Source organism: Podarcis filfolensis (assembly GCF_964270895.1).
Source record: "Podarcis filfolensis genome assembly, chromosome: 2".
Taxonomy (NCBI): domain Eukaryota; kingdom Metazoa; phylum Chordata; class Lepidosauria; order Squamata; family Lacertidae; genus Podarcis; species Podarcis filfolensis.
This window is the reverse complement of record NC_139605.1, coordinates 112,995,242-113,013,333: the sequence shown is the minus strand read 5'-3', so window position 1 is coordinate 113,013,333 and position 18,092 is coordinate 112,995,242. Positions and strand designations below refer to the sequence as shown.

General features: G+C 42.2%; 1 protein-coding gene across 6 annotated transcripts in view; it reads left to right on the top strand.

Annotated features, from left to right (window-relative positions):
- The window catches only part of SENP1 (SUMO specific peptidase 1), a 30,650-nt gene extending 13,333 nt beyond the window's left edge, over positions 1-17,317 (top strand). Inside the window, exons 11-21 of one of the 6 annotated variants that reach the window (XR_014544583.1) lie at positions 1,262-1,300; positions 2,840-2,924; positions 3,436-3,579; positions 4,613-4,744; positions 5,725-5,928; positions 7,659-7,738; positions 9,112-9,179; positions 11,912-11,996; positions 13,668-13,763; positions 14,852-16,747; positions 16,849-17,317. Coding sequence is in view for 1 of the 6 variants with exons in the window: in XM_083599256.1 (XP_083455382.1) it covers positions 1,262-1,300; positions 2,840-2,924; positions 3,436-3,579; positions 4,613-4,744; positions 5,725-5,928; positions 7,659-7,738; positions 11,912-11,996; positions 13,668-13,763; positions 14,852-14,914 (928 nt within the window). In the remaining 5 variants the exon portion in view is untranslated. Of the gene's footprint in view, positions 1-1,261; positions 1,301-2,839; positions 2,925-3,435; positions 3,580-4,612; positions 4,745-5,724; positions 5,929-7,658; positions 7,739-9,111; positions 9,180-11,911; positions 12,676-12,814; positions 13,764-14,851 lie in introns of all 6 variants that reach the window. The other 5 variants (XR_014544581.1, XR_014544584.1, XR_014544585.1 and 2 more) reach the window with 5 other exon arrangements.
- Positions 17,318-18,092: the final 775 nt, after the last annotated feature.

The window sequence follows — 18,092 nt, the reverse complement described above, 5'->3', positions numbered from 1 at the left end:
TCTTCCGAGGATGGCACTACTGTTTGGTGGAATTTCAGCTAAAATAACCACCTCAGAAGAACGGGGACTACTATTTGTCAGGTTAAAATTAATGGACGTCCCACCCTCTTTTATCCTGAAGACCTGCTTTTTGATATAAATTTTACGTAATTTTTTTTTTTTTGAAAAAGTTTATTTTAGGGTATCGTGAGGCCCATGTCTTCTGCCCACTAACCCATCAATCGGAATAAGGGATGCAAATGATGTTGTGGGAACAGGACTTGTCATGGTGCCCACATGTGCATGTCTTGACAACCCTGTGTGACTGCTCCCTTCCTTGAGCAATAGGAGCACATTTTTATTATGTTTGTAGGAAAGGTATATGTATGAACAACAACATATGTGTCTACACCTGTGTCACAGTTAAGAACAATGCTGTAATATAGGTTCCTTTCCAAAGAGGCACCATGGAATCCAAGATGCCTAGATTCTCCTGAAGACCCTAAACACAAAACTTACTTAAATATTTTTTTTTTATATATATAAATTTTTATTGATTTTCCAACATATATCAAAACACAACACAACTAACAGTACACAAACAAACAAACATACAAACACGTATAATTTCGTATCCTCTTTTTCTTAAACCTTGTTTCAACGACTTCCCCATGCCTCCCTTTTCTGCATCCCTGTTTTAAATTTTCCCAGCAACTCCTAATTTCAATTACTTATAATTCACTTTCTTTAATCCTTTTTCTCTTACCCAATTATTTGTCACTGCAATTCTGTTTTACATTACCCATAACATTTTAACACTCATTAATTTTACAACAGTTCTTAAGATAAATTTTAAATTTCTTCCAATCTTCTTCCACCGTCTCTTTCCCTTGGTCACGGATTCTGCCAGTCACAAAACTTACTTAAATAGAGCGTTGTCAGTAGACTGAGACATTGAAACTACGATATTGGGTTTAGGATTAAGGATGGGGTAAAATATTCACTCTTGCCACCCCATAGAAATGGAGGCATGAGAATATATGTTCTTTCTACTATTTGGGGCATGTTCATATGTCACACAGTGCTCTAAAACTAACTTTTTATATGTAAGAAAAGTCATAAAAATTATTTCAAGCTGTATAAACTTGATATCAAAAGGCAGGACTCCTGGATAAAGAAGGCAGGGCACCTGGCACTTTTGTAACAAATAGCCCCTCTATTCTTCTCAGCTATTTCCTCACAGAATAAGCATTCTCACCTTGTTGTATTCTTTTTCTTTCAGCACACCTTTCTTTGAGGCTGAATTGTGGATCAAAGAATTGTAAGTCATTTCGTATTTTTAATATTAATGATTGCGTTTGTTTCATATAGTCGTCATATCCAATATCTCCAAGAGTTTGCCTTCTCTTTAAGCACACAAGTTCCAGGCTGTTGTTGCTGCCTTCCCAACATGGATCAAAGCAGCCATGAGCTGTAGCAAGGACAATCAAATGTTGTTGAACTACGACTCTTATCAGCCCTGACCATTAGTCATGCTGGCTGGGGCTGATGGAAGCTGCTGTCAAAAAGCATGTGGAGATTGTCAGGTGGATACCCCTGAACTCCTATAGGAAACAGCTGTCAAAATTTTGGATTCCCCCTCCCCCCATTTTTTGCTAATGAAATACTTACCTAATACTGTGGATGCTCAGGTTGCGAACGTGATCCGTGCGGGAAGCATGTTTGCAACCCACAGCGTCCGCAACCCGCAGCGCCGTGTCTGCACACACACGGGTTGCGATTCGGCGCTTCTACACATGCGCAAAGCGCCGAAACCCAGAAGTAACCCATTCCAGTACTTCCGGTTTCGGCTCGGTGCACAACCCGAAATCACGCAACCCGAAGCATCTGTAACTCAAGGTATGACTGTAGCTTTCTCCCCCATGCTTCTTGTCAGTCAGTTTGGAAATGGTTTTATTATTGTTGAATGCAAGAGAGAAGCTGCTTTTCTAACCCCCTTCTAAACATCAGCATAGCTCTGGGGAGTAGCCAGGACTACCCCAAGAATAGCTTGCAGGCCTGGATTCATAGAGAATGCCAGGGTGCATTGATTAATTGACCGTTGCTAGCGGCAAGGAAATTTAGTTTTGGGAAAAGTCTGGTAGAATGTAAATCCCCAATGTTCAGCTGTAATATTTTAAAATATTTTTATTTAATTAAAACAAGAACAGTGGAACATGTGAACCAAAAGCAAAGAGAAACAACAAAACTTAATGCAAACTAAAATTAAACATACATAAAGCATAATTTTGATTTTTTTTTTTAATTTATATTCGCTGGGGGTAAATGCTGTTGATGTTGGGAGTAGTAACCTAACTTCACTTGAGACAAGAATAATTTTCATTTCACATTCTACCTGTTCATCTTGGTAATCCGTTTCTTACCAAAGCTGTCCTCAAAGAGAGAGAGAATAAAGCAGCAAGGGGCCTTCTGTGTAATCTGGTTGCGTAATTAAAATGTACATATCTTCATAAGGGGTAAAGATGAGTTTTTACATTTAAACCAGATGCTGGCAATAATGATACCCAAGGCCAATTTTTTCTCCTTGGCAAACACAGCTCAGTTCTCTCTTCATACAAAGGTGCAGGAAGGGGCTGGCGTGGCTATGCCAACAGGGACTTACCGGCATCCCAGTTTGGCAGTTGGAGTCAGTCTGACCCAGCCCTCTCCAACCTTCACCTCAAAGTGGCCCTGCCATAAAAATTGATCAGGAGCCTAAACAAATGGTCAGATTGATTACATTTGAAAGTGGCAATGATGCATACGTCCATTGCTGCTAATGCTGAATTCTGAAACTGCTGCATACAAAAAATGTTTCTAGAACCAGCGTATATGATTCCCGAGCCCGTGAGAGATGGCGACAGATAGAAGAGCAAAAAGCTTTGGCCTTGCAATTGCAGAAGCAGGTAAGATATTCAAATGCATTTTGTCTGTGTTTTAATAAACAATCTTGGTTTATTGAATGTTCCATCAGACTTACAAATGCTCTTCATACTAAATATTACAAAGAACAATAAAAAACAAAACTTGGTGCCTGCCCATAAATGGATTAAGGTTTTTTTTAACACATATCACAGTTGGGAAGGCTGCCTGGTTTCTCCAGTTACATGCCTGTTGTTTCTAGTGATAATAATCGCTGAAACACCTAAAAGGCTGTAAGTAAAGATGGCTGTTTCTCCCCCACCCAACTTTTATGACCTGTCTGTCTTGCTTTGAATTGCAAATTGATAAGCAAGTTATGGACCAAGACATGTTCAGAACCCTATTAAAGTCAAACAAAGTTTTTCTCCATAATATTTTCCACCGGTGAAGTTGGATTCTAAATTAAAATTGCATGGCTGAATCATACGTGCAATTATAAGATAGACACTGAAGTTGCAAAGTGAGATGCTGCTATCTTAGGGATGTGTCTTTCAGAGGCTGCAGAAACAGGAGTTTTTGGTACCTGATTCTGTCAACTTACATTTGCGAGTACCTCTTGAGAAGGAGATTCCTGTCACAATTGTGCCAGAAGAAAAAAAGGCCACTGATGGGGAGGAAGAGTTCCCTGAAATTACAGAGGTAAACTTTTTAATGTCAATGTTAAAAAGCTTGACCAGCTTTGGAGGATAATCTACAGGAACAGCTGTGATTATATGATAAAGCTGCTCCTCAATTGTACTATTTGAGATTCTAGTTTGTGGAGATTGCATGAATGCTGTGCTCTATTAAAAAACAGAACAGAACATCTCTGCACATAGAAAACCAACTATGGGGAGAAGTGTTCTAGCGTAGCCTGCCCACATACATGCTGGTTTATGTACAGTGGTTTTGGAGAATTGTTTGTGCAGGCTCCTCCTAGCGGGGCCATCCATAAACCTAGCACTGTTCAGCTATTAAGACCATGATTCCAGGCTCTTACGGGGTCCTTGCCACGGGATCACATTCATCCGGTGCTTTACCAACTCCACTGGCTCCCGGTGGAGTACAGGGTCAGGTTTAAGGTGCTGGTTTTGACCTTTAAAGCCCTTCATGGCCTACGACCCTCGTATCTACGGGACCGCCTCTCCTGGTATCCCCCACGGAGGACCTGAAGGTCCATAAATGACAACACTTTGGAGGTCCCAAGGCGCAAGGTGGTTAGATTGGTCTCAACTAGGGCCAGGGCCTTTTCAGTACTCGCCCCGACTTGGTGGAATGCTCTGTCACAAGAGACTAGGGCCCTGCGGGACTTGACATCTTTCTGCAGGGCCTGCAAGACAGAGCTGTTCCACCTGGCCTTTGGTTTGGACTCAGTCTGACGCTTACGTTTTCCCTTCCCTTACGGTTTTGATCCATTGACTTCTTTTAAAATGAGGCTGCATTTTAAATTGCATTTTAACCTGTATTTTAAATTGTCCCCCCCCCCCCATTATGTTTTTATTGTAATTTTACTGGTGTTAGCCGCTCTGAGCCCGGCTCTGGCCAGGGAGGGCGGGGTATAAATAAATATTATTATTATTATTATTCCCCTTTCTGTGCAATGAGACAAATTTAACTAATTATCTCAGGCAAAGCTTTTCAGCTGGAAAAGCCAAAACTACTTGCTGTATGCATCTCTCTTTGTTTTCTCTAGGAAATGGAGAGGGAAATAAAGAGTGTACTACGAAGTGGGAACCAGGATGAGGTGCTGAGCGAAGCCTTCCGGTTGACAATAACTAGGAAAGATATTCAGACTCTTAACCACCTCAATTGGCTCAATGATGAGGTAACCTGATCTTCACTTTTTTGTACCCTACAGTTGTTTGGTACTTGTTTAAAATCTCCAAATAAACCAAGAAGAGCCTTTCTAGATCAGACCAAATCACTGTCTAGTTCAGCATCATGTTTCATAAAGTAGCCGACTGGAAGCCTGCACGCAGCCAGGGAAGAGGACATGAGGGCAAAATAGCCTTCTCCTACTTTCCTTCCTCACATTTGGTAATTCACAGGCAAACTGCTTTGGAACTTGGGGACAGTATAATTATCAGTCCTCATAATGATCCATTTTTGGCAGATCAGCTGGTCTTGGAATGACAGCTCCAACTCACATCAAGATCATGGCCCATAATATCCTGGTCTTGAAACGTGAGTTAGACCATGGTATAGAAGGCCACAATCTGCATTCATAAAATGAGACAGATTTTTTTTGAAAAAGACAAATCAATCAGCCTTGCAGCAGTTTGAGGTCAGCCTCACAGGGTACTGCCTGGCATAGCCTCGTGCGCATGGATTACATATTCGTCCTTTACTAGACACCCAGTTGCTGTCACCTCCCATGATCCCTCTTTCCTCTGAGAACCTGGGCAAATGGGAAAGGAGGGCACAAAGAAAGAGGGGTGCTGGGGAAGGACTCCTGCTCATCACCCCCCCCCCCGCTTGCAAATCCCTCCCACCTCCTCCATTTTGCACCTTCAGCAGCAAATAATAGGTTTAGAAATCCTTTGTAACTTACCTTGCAAAATCAAATACACTGTGCAGACTACTATATAGGCACAATATTTTAGAGGATTGAAAGGGTTTTGAAGTACTTGCCATCTTTAACCTAATGAAGAATCCCCCCTCAAAAAAAATATGCAGATATCTTCAGGGTTCATAGCTTGCTATCTTTCACCATTTGCTAAATGAATATTTTTTTTCCTCTTGAATGCAAAAATGCTATTTTGAAAAATTCTGTTGTTTCCTAACATGTATTCCTCTCCCTCTCAGATAATTAACTTCTACATGAATATGCTAATGGAAAGAAGTAAACAGAGGGGCTTTCCAACGGTTCATGCATTCAACACATTTTTCTTCACCAAGTTAAAAACTGCTGGGTACCAAGCTGTGAAGCGCTGGACTAAAAAAGTGGATGTATTTTCTGTTGACATCCTGCTGGTGCCTATTCACCTTGGTGTCCACTGGTGCCTAGCAGTGAGTATATTTAAGGTTTCGTTTATTTGTTCCAAGCTCTCGTTCTCGCTTCTGCTTCTCTGGAATGTGCTCCGAACGGCTTCACAATGGCTCCTCTTTTGTAACGTACTTGTGAGCTAACATTTTCATAGGTAAGCTCAGTGGCTATAAAGATCTACAGGCTTATGGATATATTGAAAACTGCCACAGGACTATCATGTTGGCGCAGATATCATCAGTTTTGCTCAGCTACACAAATGTAGTCATATCTTTGTGTGTCTGAGCAAGATATTAACTCCTAAACAGGGATGGGAGATAATATCGTCCAAAACTAGTTTGAAGTTCACATTGTGATAATTGTTTCGTAATATTTGAGCTGGCAATACAGTGGTACCTCGGTTGTCGAACGTACCGTATTTTTTGCTCTATAGGACGCAGTTTTCCCCCTCCAAAAATGAAGGGGAAATGTGTGTGCGTCCTGTGGAGCGAATGCAGGCTCCTTGGCTTCAGAATAGCAACGCAAAGCCTCCGAAGCGCAGAGGGAGAGCTCCCCCCGCGCTCCGGAGGCTTCGCGTTGCTTTTGCTGAAGCCGCCTGAAGGCGGCTATCCGCAAGCCTTCGGAGCGCAGTGGGAGTTCCCTGTGCTCCGGGGGCTTCAGACAGCTATCCGCAAGCCTTCGGAGCGCAGCAGGAGTTCCCGCTGCGCTCCGAAGGCTTGCGGATAGCCGTCTGAAGCCTGGAGAGCGAGAGGGGTCGGTGCACACCGATCCCTCTTGCTCTCCAGGCTTCGCTTCGCTGGAGAGGTGCTGCACAGTTTCCCCTCTCTGCGTAGCGCCCCTTCAGCCAAGCGGGAGGAGAAATGGAAGGGGCTCTGCGTGAAGGGGCGCTGCGCAGAGCGGGGGAGAATTTTTCTCCCTGTTCTCCCCCTCCTATGGTCCGGTGCGTCCTATAGAGCGAAAAATATGGGAATCCATTCCAGAAGACTTCAACTTCCGAAACTTTCGACAACTGAGGCGCAATGGGCGGTTGGCTAATTCCACTGAGAAAATGGAGAAAAGAGCCATGAGGCCTCGCAGGCTGCCACTTCTTGTTCCGCTGCCGCCATGCCTTGCTGCTACTGCTGCCCCCTCCCATCGCTGCCACGAAGACTCTTAGACCACCACTGATTGTGCCACCATTGCCAGGCCTTGCGGATTGTGGCCACTACTGCCGACATGTACCACAGTCATGGCAGGCTGTTTCTGCCCCTTCTACTTCTGCCTCCTAGCAGTCCTGCTGGCAGTCCCAGATTATTTGTAATCACCATGTCTCATCACTGGATTGTCCTGAATACTGCCATTTGGTAGCCTAGCCCAAATCCAAAAGTCCTGTTGGGATGCATTTTGGCTTGCCTACTGCTGAAGATGACCATGAGGTGATTGATAGTATCATCATTTATCAGTTTTAGACCCTTAAGCAGTAGCAGTTGCCAGGACAGTGTCCTGTTCGCTTCTGCGTAATTCCTTCCTTATTTTGGATATCGTGATAGATTGATATATCGCGGTGTTTAGCTGGCGATATATCGCAATATAGAAACCCAGTTATCGCCCAACCTTAGTCCTAAACTAAAGAGAAGTCTATATATCTTTGGTGAAGGGCTTCATCTTTTCAGATTCTTTTTTTCTATAGAAAGCAAGGCTGGGTGTTTTCTGAATGCTTTCTAGAAAGTTGTGAGTGTGTCAGTGGATTAATGCGATGTTCTGTATTATTTAGGTTATTGACTTCAGGAAAAAAAGCATCACCTACTTCGATTCAATGGGAGGAACCAACACTGAAGCTTGCAAGATATTGTTGTGAGTGTCCCAATATCTTTAAATATATTTACGTTTTCCCCAGCCAAAGATGAAGAGAGGATGCAAGACCTTTGGGTGGATAAAATTAAATCCTTTTTTTATATAAATTTTTATTAATTTTTCAACACATATTAAAAGACAATACAAAACAATACATAAACGAACAAACATATAAACACGTATAATTTCTTAACCTCTTTTTCTTAAGCCTTCTTTCAACGACTTCCCCATACCTCCCTTTTCTGCATCCCTGTTTTAAACTTTTTCAGCAACCCCTAATTTCAATTACTTATAACTCACATTATTTAATCCTTTTTCTCTTATCCAATTGTTTATCACTGCAATTCTATTTTGCATTACCCAAGACATTTTAACACTCATTAATTTTACAACTTAAAATTAAATGTTAAGATTGGTTCCCTGAGCAGCATTTTATTTATTCATTTATTTAATTTATTAGTTGCTTTTTGGCCACAGCAACTCAAAGCAACTTAAAATATTTTAAGCAAAAAAGCAAGCAAACACATTAAAACCAGCATAAAAGAAAACAAATATTTTAAAAATTTCCTTTTTTTAATAAAAAAACTAGATTAAAGCATGCCATCCATGCAAAAAGGCCATAGATAATTAAAAGCCGAAGTCCTGATGGAGCCTCCCTGGCGAGAGCATTCCAAAGATGGAGGAGCCACCCTTGAAAATACTGTATTTGACTACAGTAGCTAATACAAATGGAGTCATTTAAAGCTCCTTGGATTCGTCTGATTTTGTTGCACAACATTTAGACAAAAAGGAAAAAATCCAGATTAAAAAATAAGTTAAAACCATGATTTAAATTCCAAAAGCTTATCAAGTAAACAACTGTTCTTCAAATAGTAAGCAGGTTCTTTAGGTTGGTATTATGGGTAATGTAGATGAATTGAGGATTAAATCTGTGACTCCATACAGTCCAGCCCCTCAGGTGCCTGTCTGGCAATCGTGCATTTGTGATTTTGTCTGTAAAACCCACACTAGGTGCTCATCCAAGAGCCTCCGAGCAGCTGTTGAGAAAATCCTATTCCTCAACCTGTTTTCTGCCCCACCCCCCAATGGATAAGATTTTAAAGAGGCAGACAGTGTCTATAAGTGGCTCTTTTGCCATTCATGTTGGCAGACCTTCTCCAAAGGAAATCTGCTAATGGTGAAGAGTGATATAAAAGCCCAGAGGGTTCCCTTGATTATACGGGAAAGCCAAATTAGATCCCAGATTTGACCAGATGATGCAAATTTGACCAGATGATGGCTAGCGGCACAGGTAGGGCAATGGGACAGGGACTCGGCGTCCAGCTGATTGTCGCCCTTCCTGTAATTGCTTTTCCCTTTCTATTTCCTTTCAGGAGGCTTTAATTGGTTGAATGCAGTGGGAGGATCACACCGGGAAGAGGGGACCGAGGTCCTATTCATGGTTAGTGACCCTTTCATGCTTTCAATCTTTAGAGCTTCCTGATTTTTGGTGAGTTTTGAATGATTTGCTTGCCCCTTTTTAGAAAAGGGAGAGATTTATGGGATGCCATAAATCTCCTGTGGCTTAAAAAAAAAAGTATATATCCCATTTTTCAAAATCTGGCTATACTGAGAAAATGATCCAGATTTATACAGAGGGGGACTGATCCTAGTCAGCAGAAGAATCGGAACAGAATTAATCCTAATTATTTAAGGAGTCTCAATTCTTTAAGGTAGCCAGGCTAGGAAATATGCTTTTCTGCCTAAGACACCCCCCCCAAGAACTGCTGCTGATCAGAATGGACAATATAAGCATAGGTGGACTAATGGTGTGATTTGATATCATGCCGCTTCATATGTAAATACCATTTCCGCCCTTAATTAGTTATGCCACCCGTGCCTTCTACCGATGTAGAGAATCGAGCTATGCTTCGTTATGTAAAAGCGAAGCAGAAATGATTAGCCCATGTTTGCTCAGAATGAGATCAGACGTGCACAAGAAGTGAAATATGAAGCAGGTGTGTGAGTCCTTTTTAATTTTCTCTCCTAAGATGCAAAGGAAGATGCAGAGGGATGTGTATACAAGATATAGGTACATCTCTTGCAGAGACCATCTGTAGTGCTTTGGCATATGGCTGGTGTCCTTGTCATCTTCAAAATATTTGTATGCTGTCCAGCAGAAAATATTCCTTGAGGGAATCCCAACTTCTAAGTTAAGAGGTTGTTGAAACTATTTAAACCTATACAGTGGTACCTCGGGTTACATACGCTTCAGGTTACAGACTCCGCTAACCCAGAAAAAGTACCTCGGGTTAAGAACTTTGCTTCGGGATGAGAACAGAAATTGCATGACGGCAGCACAAGGCCCCATTAGCTAAAGTGGTGCTTCAGGTTAAGAACAGTTTCAGGTTAAGAATGGACCTTCAGAACGAATTAAGTACTTAACCCGAGGTACCACTGTATAGTTTATAAATTTATATAATTATTATTTATAAAACTCTATGATACTTTTGCTAGGTTCCCAAAGCACGCCCCCCCCCCCCCAATATGATACATTTGTGTGCTTTTCTATCTTGAGAAATTTCTTACAGGGAAGTTGACATTTTTCAGAATATCAAGTCGATACCAAGTAATACAAAGTCTTAATTTAAGTGTATTCAGTTTTATTTCCAAATAATGTTATTGCTTATACTCCTGCTATACCTAGAGAGCTGTCTCTTTCATGCCTATTTAGAAATATAAAAAGGGATCACTCAAATTACCGTAGGCCAACCAATACAATTTGTGGGAATCCAGTGGATTTCTCCCCCCCCCCCTTTGGACCACAGACTCCTATGCCATATCACAGACTGCTTTTGAGACTCTCCTCCGTCTCAGAAGTGGCTTGCTATACAACATGGGGGCTGCAGCTCAAGAAAAAGCCCCCAGTCTTGTTGGGTACCCAGGACTAGTTGCATGGTTCTTGAGCAAAAAACCATAATAATATGAGAGCTTGAAAATATACTATGAGTGAGAGATCAGGCTGTGTAGAAGGGAAGAGCGAATAAGACAGGAGGAAATTATTGTGTATTTTGTGTAAGCAGCTGAGTTTGTTTTTATACACCAGGGTGACAGTTACATACATCTGAAATAAGAAGCAGTGGGGAGGGGGTTATGGCTGCAGTCAGGTCTTTCATCCAACAGGGGAATGCATAAGGGGGAAAAACCCATCCAAAGTAATTGGGAACTCTTTGCTTTAGAAACAAGGTACAATATATTAACAGGAAGAATGAGCAGCCGTTGAAATTGACTATCTAAAGAGCAGTGAACTTGCATATCAGTATCTCAAAACAACTGCCTTGGGCCTCAGATACATAGAACTGATGCTATTATTAGGCCATTTCTGACCTACCTCAATAACCAGAACATTGTCATTTCATTGGATGATCATCTTTATGGGATTTAGGGGAAGTGGTAGGAAAAGGGTTTCAGAAAACTACCGTAGCCAATAGCAAACTATTGGAAAGCTTATTCTTTTTAACACTGGGGGAATGTGGACCTGGTCTGTTGCGGTATTTATCCTACTGGGGCTGCTTGACCTCATGTTAAATGCTAGACCCTAGTAGCTTCTCTTATCTCAAAGGGGAAGGTTTGAAACTCTCCAGAGGCGCTTGAAAGTAGGAAATGTATAAGATGTATAAGATGTAACCAGGTGAACAGACCTTGTGAGTGTTGTAAATTATCATATAAATTTAGCTGAAACTGATAGTAAGTTGTCCATCCTTTTCTCAAGGTAATAAAATAATATGGGTGTACATACTGTGGACTGGTTGCATAACATTGGTTACTGGTTGTCTGCAAGTCCTTCTCATGTCTGCATACATGTCCTTGCCACATTTTCTTTGCCAAGAGCTTCATTGTGTTTTGTGATCCACTCATAAACAGACCGTTAGTGCAAATATTGCTTAGGATTAGAAATGAAATAAAATACTTGGGTACAGCGATAAGTGCAATGCAGAGTTCATTTTTCAGGGGACTTTCTATCCAGGAAAGTAGTGCTGTCCTGTGAATTAAAGTCCAGAATTGGGCTAGGAGAAGCAATTCTGAAATTAAAAGTAATTCCCCCCCCCATAATTAATTACTTAATTGGGTTTTTATCCTTTTTTGCTGGTTGTGTACTTGCTAAAAGTGTTCCTTCTTTTCAATCCTCTGCAGGCAGTACCTAAAGCAGGAAAGCTTGGACAAAAAGCGGAAGGAATTTGATACCAATGGCTGGGTGCAGCAGAGTAAACGGAGCCAGGTATTTGGATCCTACATAGCCGACCACATGAGTGTCTGAAATGCTCTTATCCTATTTCCACTTTCCTAAACTAATGGTGTGCCTGGCTCTTAAGGTTTTTGAGTGTAACTGTTAGATCAGGGTGGGCCTGGTGATGCAGCTTGCCAAGCCGTTGGCAAAATTGGGCCCCTTTTCTGTCCACTGCAGCGCTGGGCTGAGATGCTTCTTTATTCAGCCCAGTGCTGGGATGAAGAAATTGCCTGATCCTAGCACTGCAGTTAAGCGGTGAGTGTATATAATACATACAGAGAGATATAAGAGTGTGTGGTCTGTGTATGAGTTTGGGTAGAGCCTGTGTGTGTGTGTGTGTGTGTGTGTGTGTGTGAGAGAGAGAGAGAGAGAGAGAGAGAGAGAGAGAGAGAGCTGTGTGTAGTGTGGTTGGGTCCATGTGAGTGGCATGTGTACCTCAGGCTTAGCTAACCTTGAATTCTAGCCCTAGGGCCATAAAAGGTTAGTCATGCCTGTGTCAAAGAAATTAATGTGTACTGTGAGAAAATGAAATAGTGTTATTTGTTTCATAGATAGAAAGGTATGATGTGCCTCACACAATTGTCTGTGATCGGAGGTTCTATGGGCAAACTAAATCTAAATCCGGCCTGCAGACAGTCCGGGAATCAGCGTGTTTTTACATGAGTAGAATGTGTCCTTTTATTTAAAATTCATCTCTGGGTTATTTGTGGGGCCTGCCTGGTGTTTTTACATGAGTAGAATGTGTCCTTTTATTTAAAATGCATCTCTGGGTTGTTTGTGGGGCCTGCCTGGTGTTTTTACATGAGTAGAATGTGTCCTTTTATTTAAAATGCATCTCTGGGTTATTTGTGGGGCATAGGAATTCGTCGTCCCCCCAATAGTCCGGCCCCCCACAAGCTCTGAGGGACAGTGGACTGGCCCCCTTCTGAAAAAGTTTGCAGACCCCTGTTCTATGTGCACGGAGTCTCTGGTGCCAGCAGCTTTTCCAACTACTATTAACAGGCACCAACCAACCACAAGAGAGGTCATGTCCAGCTCTCTTTCCTCCACACTTGGGACAAAAAGCGGCCACCAGTCGTCTGTCTGTCCCCCCCGCTCCTCAATAGCACCTCACTTCTGACAGACAAGACTATGTCTCCTGAATATTTCCATTCCTGATCTCACTGCTCTAGCCTTCAGTTGAAAAAGGAAGGGAAATCAGCCAGTGATGGAGAACAGGGAAGGGAAACAGTATGGAGTGACTCCTTTGCCAGAAAAAAGTGAGGAGCAAGTTGCAGCAGTTCTCTCATTGTCCTGAGCATGGGGTGAGAAGGGAGCAGGAATGGGTGCCTCTGATCATACGTACCTGTATAAGCTGTTGGAACTCAGAGTGACTACAAGCATCCAAAGATCTCTGTACATGCGCAGAGCCTGTAACACATTTCTGTTCCTTTCCTTTTCCTTGTTTGTCAGGATGGAAGTATTCCAGTCTTGCTATCTTGGCTGAAATACTGACTCATTTGTTCCCATTAATTCTGAAGACTCGCTCATGCATGGTGGGGTTCTTTGGGTTTCTTGAACCTTTCATTACCTTGTGCAGTTTATATCATAATTATTTGGTAAAGCTAACATGAGGTTTTTGTCTTCTAAATAGAGAGGGCTGGGTTTGTTTGTCTTTTAAAGGAGATCCCTCAACAGATGAATGGAAGTGACTGTGGGATGTTTGCCTGTAAATATGCTGACTGCATTACCAAAGACAAACCAATCAATTTCACTCAGGTAAGTTGGCTCTCCTGGCTAGTGGGCACTGCATTGGTAGAATGCTAGCTTATATTATTACAGTGCTGTCTTCTAGTCTTAATTGTGCCCAAAGCAAACCAATTTTTAACCAAGAAAACCAAAGCTCTGTGGCCAGAAGAAGGAAAATCCAAGTAGATAATTTTCCATATATTTGCTTATCTCACTCAAGTCGAACTGTAAGATTGTGGGTTTCAATAACATTCTGAATGTATAGCTTGTAATAATTGTGCCACAAGATAGGGAGCTCATGTGGGCAGCTGTTTTGCTCCCCGTAGCAAGATCCTTAAATTTGGATTCAGAGCCTTATGATATGGATAAGCAAGTTATGCCCTTTAGTAATTCCAGGACTATAACCTATATTAAAGGTCCACAGCTACTTTTATGGTGACTTTTCAGTTTTTTGTTACCTTACCACCAGCATGTTTAAAAAGTAGGGCACAAGAACCTGTTGCGTGATGGCACTGTGTTGGAATTATCTTCATCTATTGCCTCCGTTGGAGGTCAGAATTCTCATTCTGTCAACAGCAGGCCAGGTCTGTGTTGCAGAATTAGTGCTTGTAGCAACTGAAAGAAGTGTCACCTGTATCTGCTCAGGGACAAGCAAAATTGTGGGTGTGGGGTTAGGATAGCCAGATCAAACTTGAAAAGTAACTTTTTAATGGATTTTAAGATCTGGTGGTACTAGCCCTGGTTTTGTGTTTAAAAACAGATCACTTGGAATATAGCTGTCTCAGTATGAGGCTTTCAGTTTGCCAGTGTATATCAAATGACCTTGTCATTTTAAGCAAGCCAGTGTGGTGTAGTGGTTAAGAGCGGTAGTCTCGTAATCTGGGGAACTGGGTTCGCGTCTCCGCTCCTCCACATGCAGCTGCTGGGTGACCTTGGGCCAGTCACACTTCTTTGAAGTCTCTCAGCCCCACTCACCTCACAGAGTGTTTGTTGTGGGGGAGGAAGGGAAAGGAGATTGTTAGCCGCTTTGAGACTCCTGAAGGGGAGTGAAAGGCGGGATATCAAATCCAAACTCTTCTTCTTCTTCTTCTGATGTTGTTGTGTTTCTTTTGTTAAAGCAACATATGCCTTACTTCCGAAAAAGGATGGTCTGGGAGATCCTCCATCGCAAGCTGCTGTGATTTCATGCGAAATGCAGGACCCTTCAGAGACTGCAAACCAGGTTATTGCCCTTCTTGGCCTGCATGGGTTTCCTGCTGAAGCTTAAAGACTGTGTACAATACATTTTGTGTGGTTTTCTTTTTTAAAAAATAATTAAAAAAAATTAATGAATTCTATTTCGTGGAGCAGTGTGCCGTGGAACTATTTCAGAAGCACACTTGCCTTTTTCTATCTCGGAACCCTGTTTTTTTACAAGTGACATTTGGAGATGTTGAGGAGTACTGACTTCCACCTTCAGTGAGTTTTCCTCTTTTTACACTCTCAGTCCTTTCGCAATGGCCAGCTTCTGCAAACACCTTGAAACCTTCCAGGCTTCAACTGTGTGGGGCATTTGTACTATTGTATTGCATTTACCAAGGCATGGAGAAAAAAAAGGCTTTCATGGCATTCAGTAAGGGCAGTGCTACAGGTTACAATTGCTGCTGGTGCTCTTCTGCAGCAAATAAATTCATGTGGAAGTACAACATGCATGTACATATGTGTCTGGGGAAACCTGGTTGTATATATATGTGTGTGTTTGTTTCTATAAGTTGCAGAAGAGAACATGGCTATCCCCACAGCAGTCATGACGTGTTGCATTGCCCTTAGTTCCTCGGTTATTAGGTGGAAATAAAATTGCCTGAGAATGGAAGCTCTGATAGACACCAGCACATGAGAAGCAGCTTGCTACAACATTTTCCATCACGACTGTGACCTTCTCTTCAGTTCCGTAGCATGAGATGGCAAATGAAAGATGAACAATGCCTTTTCTTTGATGCCCGAGCAGAGGATCTTCCTAGCATTTAAAATCTATTTCTTCTAGTGAATTCTCTTCCAACTCAAAATCCAGAAGCAGCTGCCCACCTGGGAAGATGAGTCATGTGTTGGCTGAGGCATCCTGCACTGAGAGCCTTCATTTTAGGTGCCTCCTCTATGACCTCCTCACAAAGTCAGGCTGTGGGGATGGAATCTGATGCAGAGAGAAAGGGTAGAGCTTTGGGTTGTGAGGCACTTCTGGGGCCCTGTGCCCAAATGCCTGGGCTCAGACCCTATAAAAGCCAGCATCTCTCCCCATTGAGCTATTACCAGAATCTAAGGAAATCCTGACATTAGGAAGGACTGTTACATTGCATTCTTGATACAGAATAGGATTTGCAAGCCAACTAAGCAGCTACACGCTGAATAGAATGCTTATCTGGCAAGAGGATGGAACAGTTATTGATCGTCAAACCCTTTGTAGAATTTAGGTACAATATGGCGTTTAAAGCTTTTTTTAATAATAATTGGTAAGCTGTTTTGATACCATATATATATTTATAAACCTTTCTCAATGGTGCAGCAGTGAACAAATGTCTGGGTTTTAAGCTCTTTTATGTTTCCATTTAAAACTCCTACTGCTGAATAGAAATCCTGACCGTTTTTCCTCTCCTGCCCTCCACTTTCTGCTTCTGTTCCAGATAGCCATTAACGATGGCAAGTGGAGGACCACTTCCACTGAGATGCTTCCTCTTCAAATCCTGCTTTTATGTGCTAGTGCAGGATAATATACAGAATCTGTTTAGTTCCTCTCTGAAACAAATGTAAGCGGCACTGCCAGCTGCAGCTTGAGATTTAGCAGCAGGCAGAGAGATCTTTTACAGAGCCCAAAGCACTTTGAGTCTCGCTGATTGATGTAACTTCTAGTTCAGTATGAGAGGGACTCTAAACTCTCTGGTTCACTCAAAGATCATCTCCAGTGCCACTGGCCAATATCACAGTCCACTGTGTGCAACTTCTCTGCAGCCAGTTGTTTCAGTGGAGGCTCCACTTATTCTGTGATGGCCAAACTCGGCCCTCTAACTGTTTTGGGACTACAGTTCCCATCATCTCTGACCACTGGTCCTGTTAGCTAGGGATGATAGGAGTTGTAAAATAGCTGGAGGGCCAAGTTTGGCCATCATTGACTTATATTAAATGGACATCAGCAGATGTGCTTGGTATCTGTACCTGCTGAGGCCAACAAAGGTGAGATGCAGTTGGAATTCAGGCGCAAATTATGTAGGACTACTTACTAAGTTCACATGCCACACATACCTCTTGATGTACCATTTTTTTATTCTAAAGAATAAAGTAATGTCCTCTTGTATTTTTGCCATCAGATAGGGAACATTTTATATATTCTGTACCTGTAAACAATAGTTTTGTACAAATTTCATTGCACTTCCTTAAGTCGTGCTCTTCCTAGACAAGTTTGTACCTTTTCTCCTCTATCTGTGTTTTTTTTATACCAGGCTCTTTGGTGACCCTTTTTCTATGTTTTTCTCCAAGTGATCTGAAATTCTGTATTTTTTTTGTAATGTGTTATTCTTAAATAAACCCAGCTGTTGAAATAATAATTATCCAAAGTCTGGCCTACTGCATCTTTTCTCTGCCCTATTTCTATTATGGGGATCTACGTGTTATCAGAAATGGACCCTTGCCAATTTCCCCCCCATCCCTTCCTCTGTAACATGCATTAGGTAAAGGTAAAGGGACCCCTGACCATTAGGTCGAGTCGTGACCGACTATGGGGTTGCGGCGCTCATCTCGCTTTATTGGCCGAGGGAGCCAGCGTACACCTTCTAGGTCATTTGACCAGCATGACTAAGCCGCTTCTAGCGAACCAGAACAGTGCACAGAAACACCATTTACCTTCCTGCTGGAGTGGTACCTATTTATCTACTTGCACTTTGAGGTGCTTTCAAACTGCTAGGTTGGCAGGAGCAGGGACCGAGCAACGGGAGCTTACAGGGATTCAAACCGCTGACTTTCTGATTGGCAAGTCCTAGGCTCTGTGGTTTAACCCACATCGCCACCCGCGTCCCAAGCATGCATTACAACTGACTTAAATTTATTCAGCAAAATGTTTTCCCTCCCTTGCTCCATATCAGACGTAATTTTCAGCAGAATGAAACCAGGACACAAACAACTGCAACACATTTCGGAACAGAAACAAAGAAGGCTCAGGGAAGCCTTTCCAGTGGTGGCCCTGGGTGTCATCTTGCATTTAAACACAAGGCTGAGCGCCGAAGAGACCAAAAAATAGAAGCCTATTCAATTGCCATCTTGCGTTTTCCTTTGCTCTCCCCTTTTAAAAATACATTTTATGTCAATCTGCCTTTGAAGTTTCAGCTGGTGCTG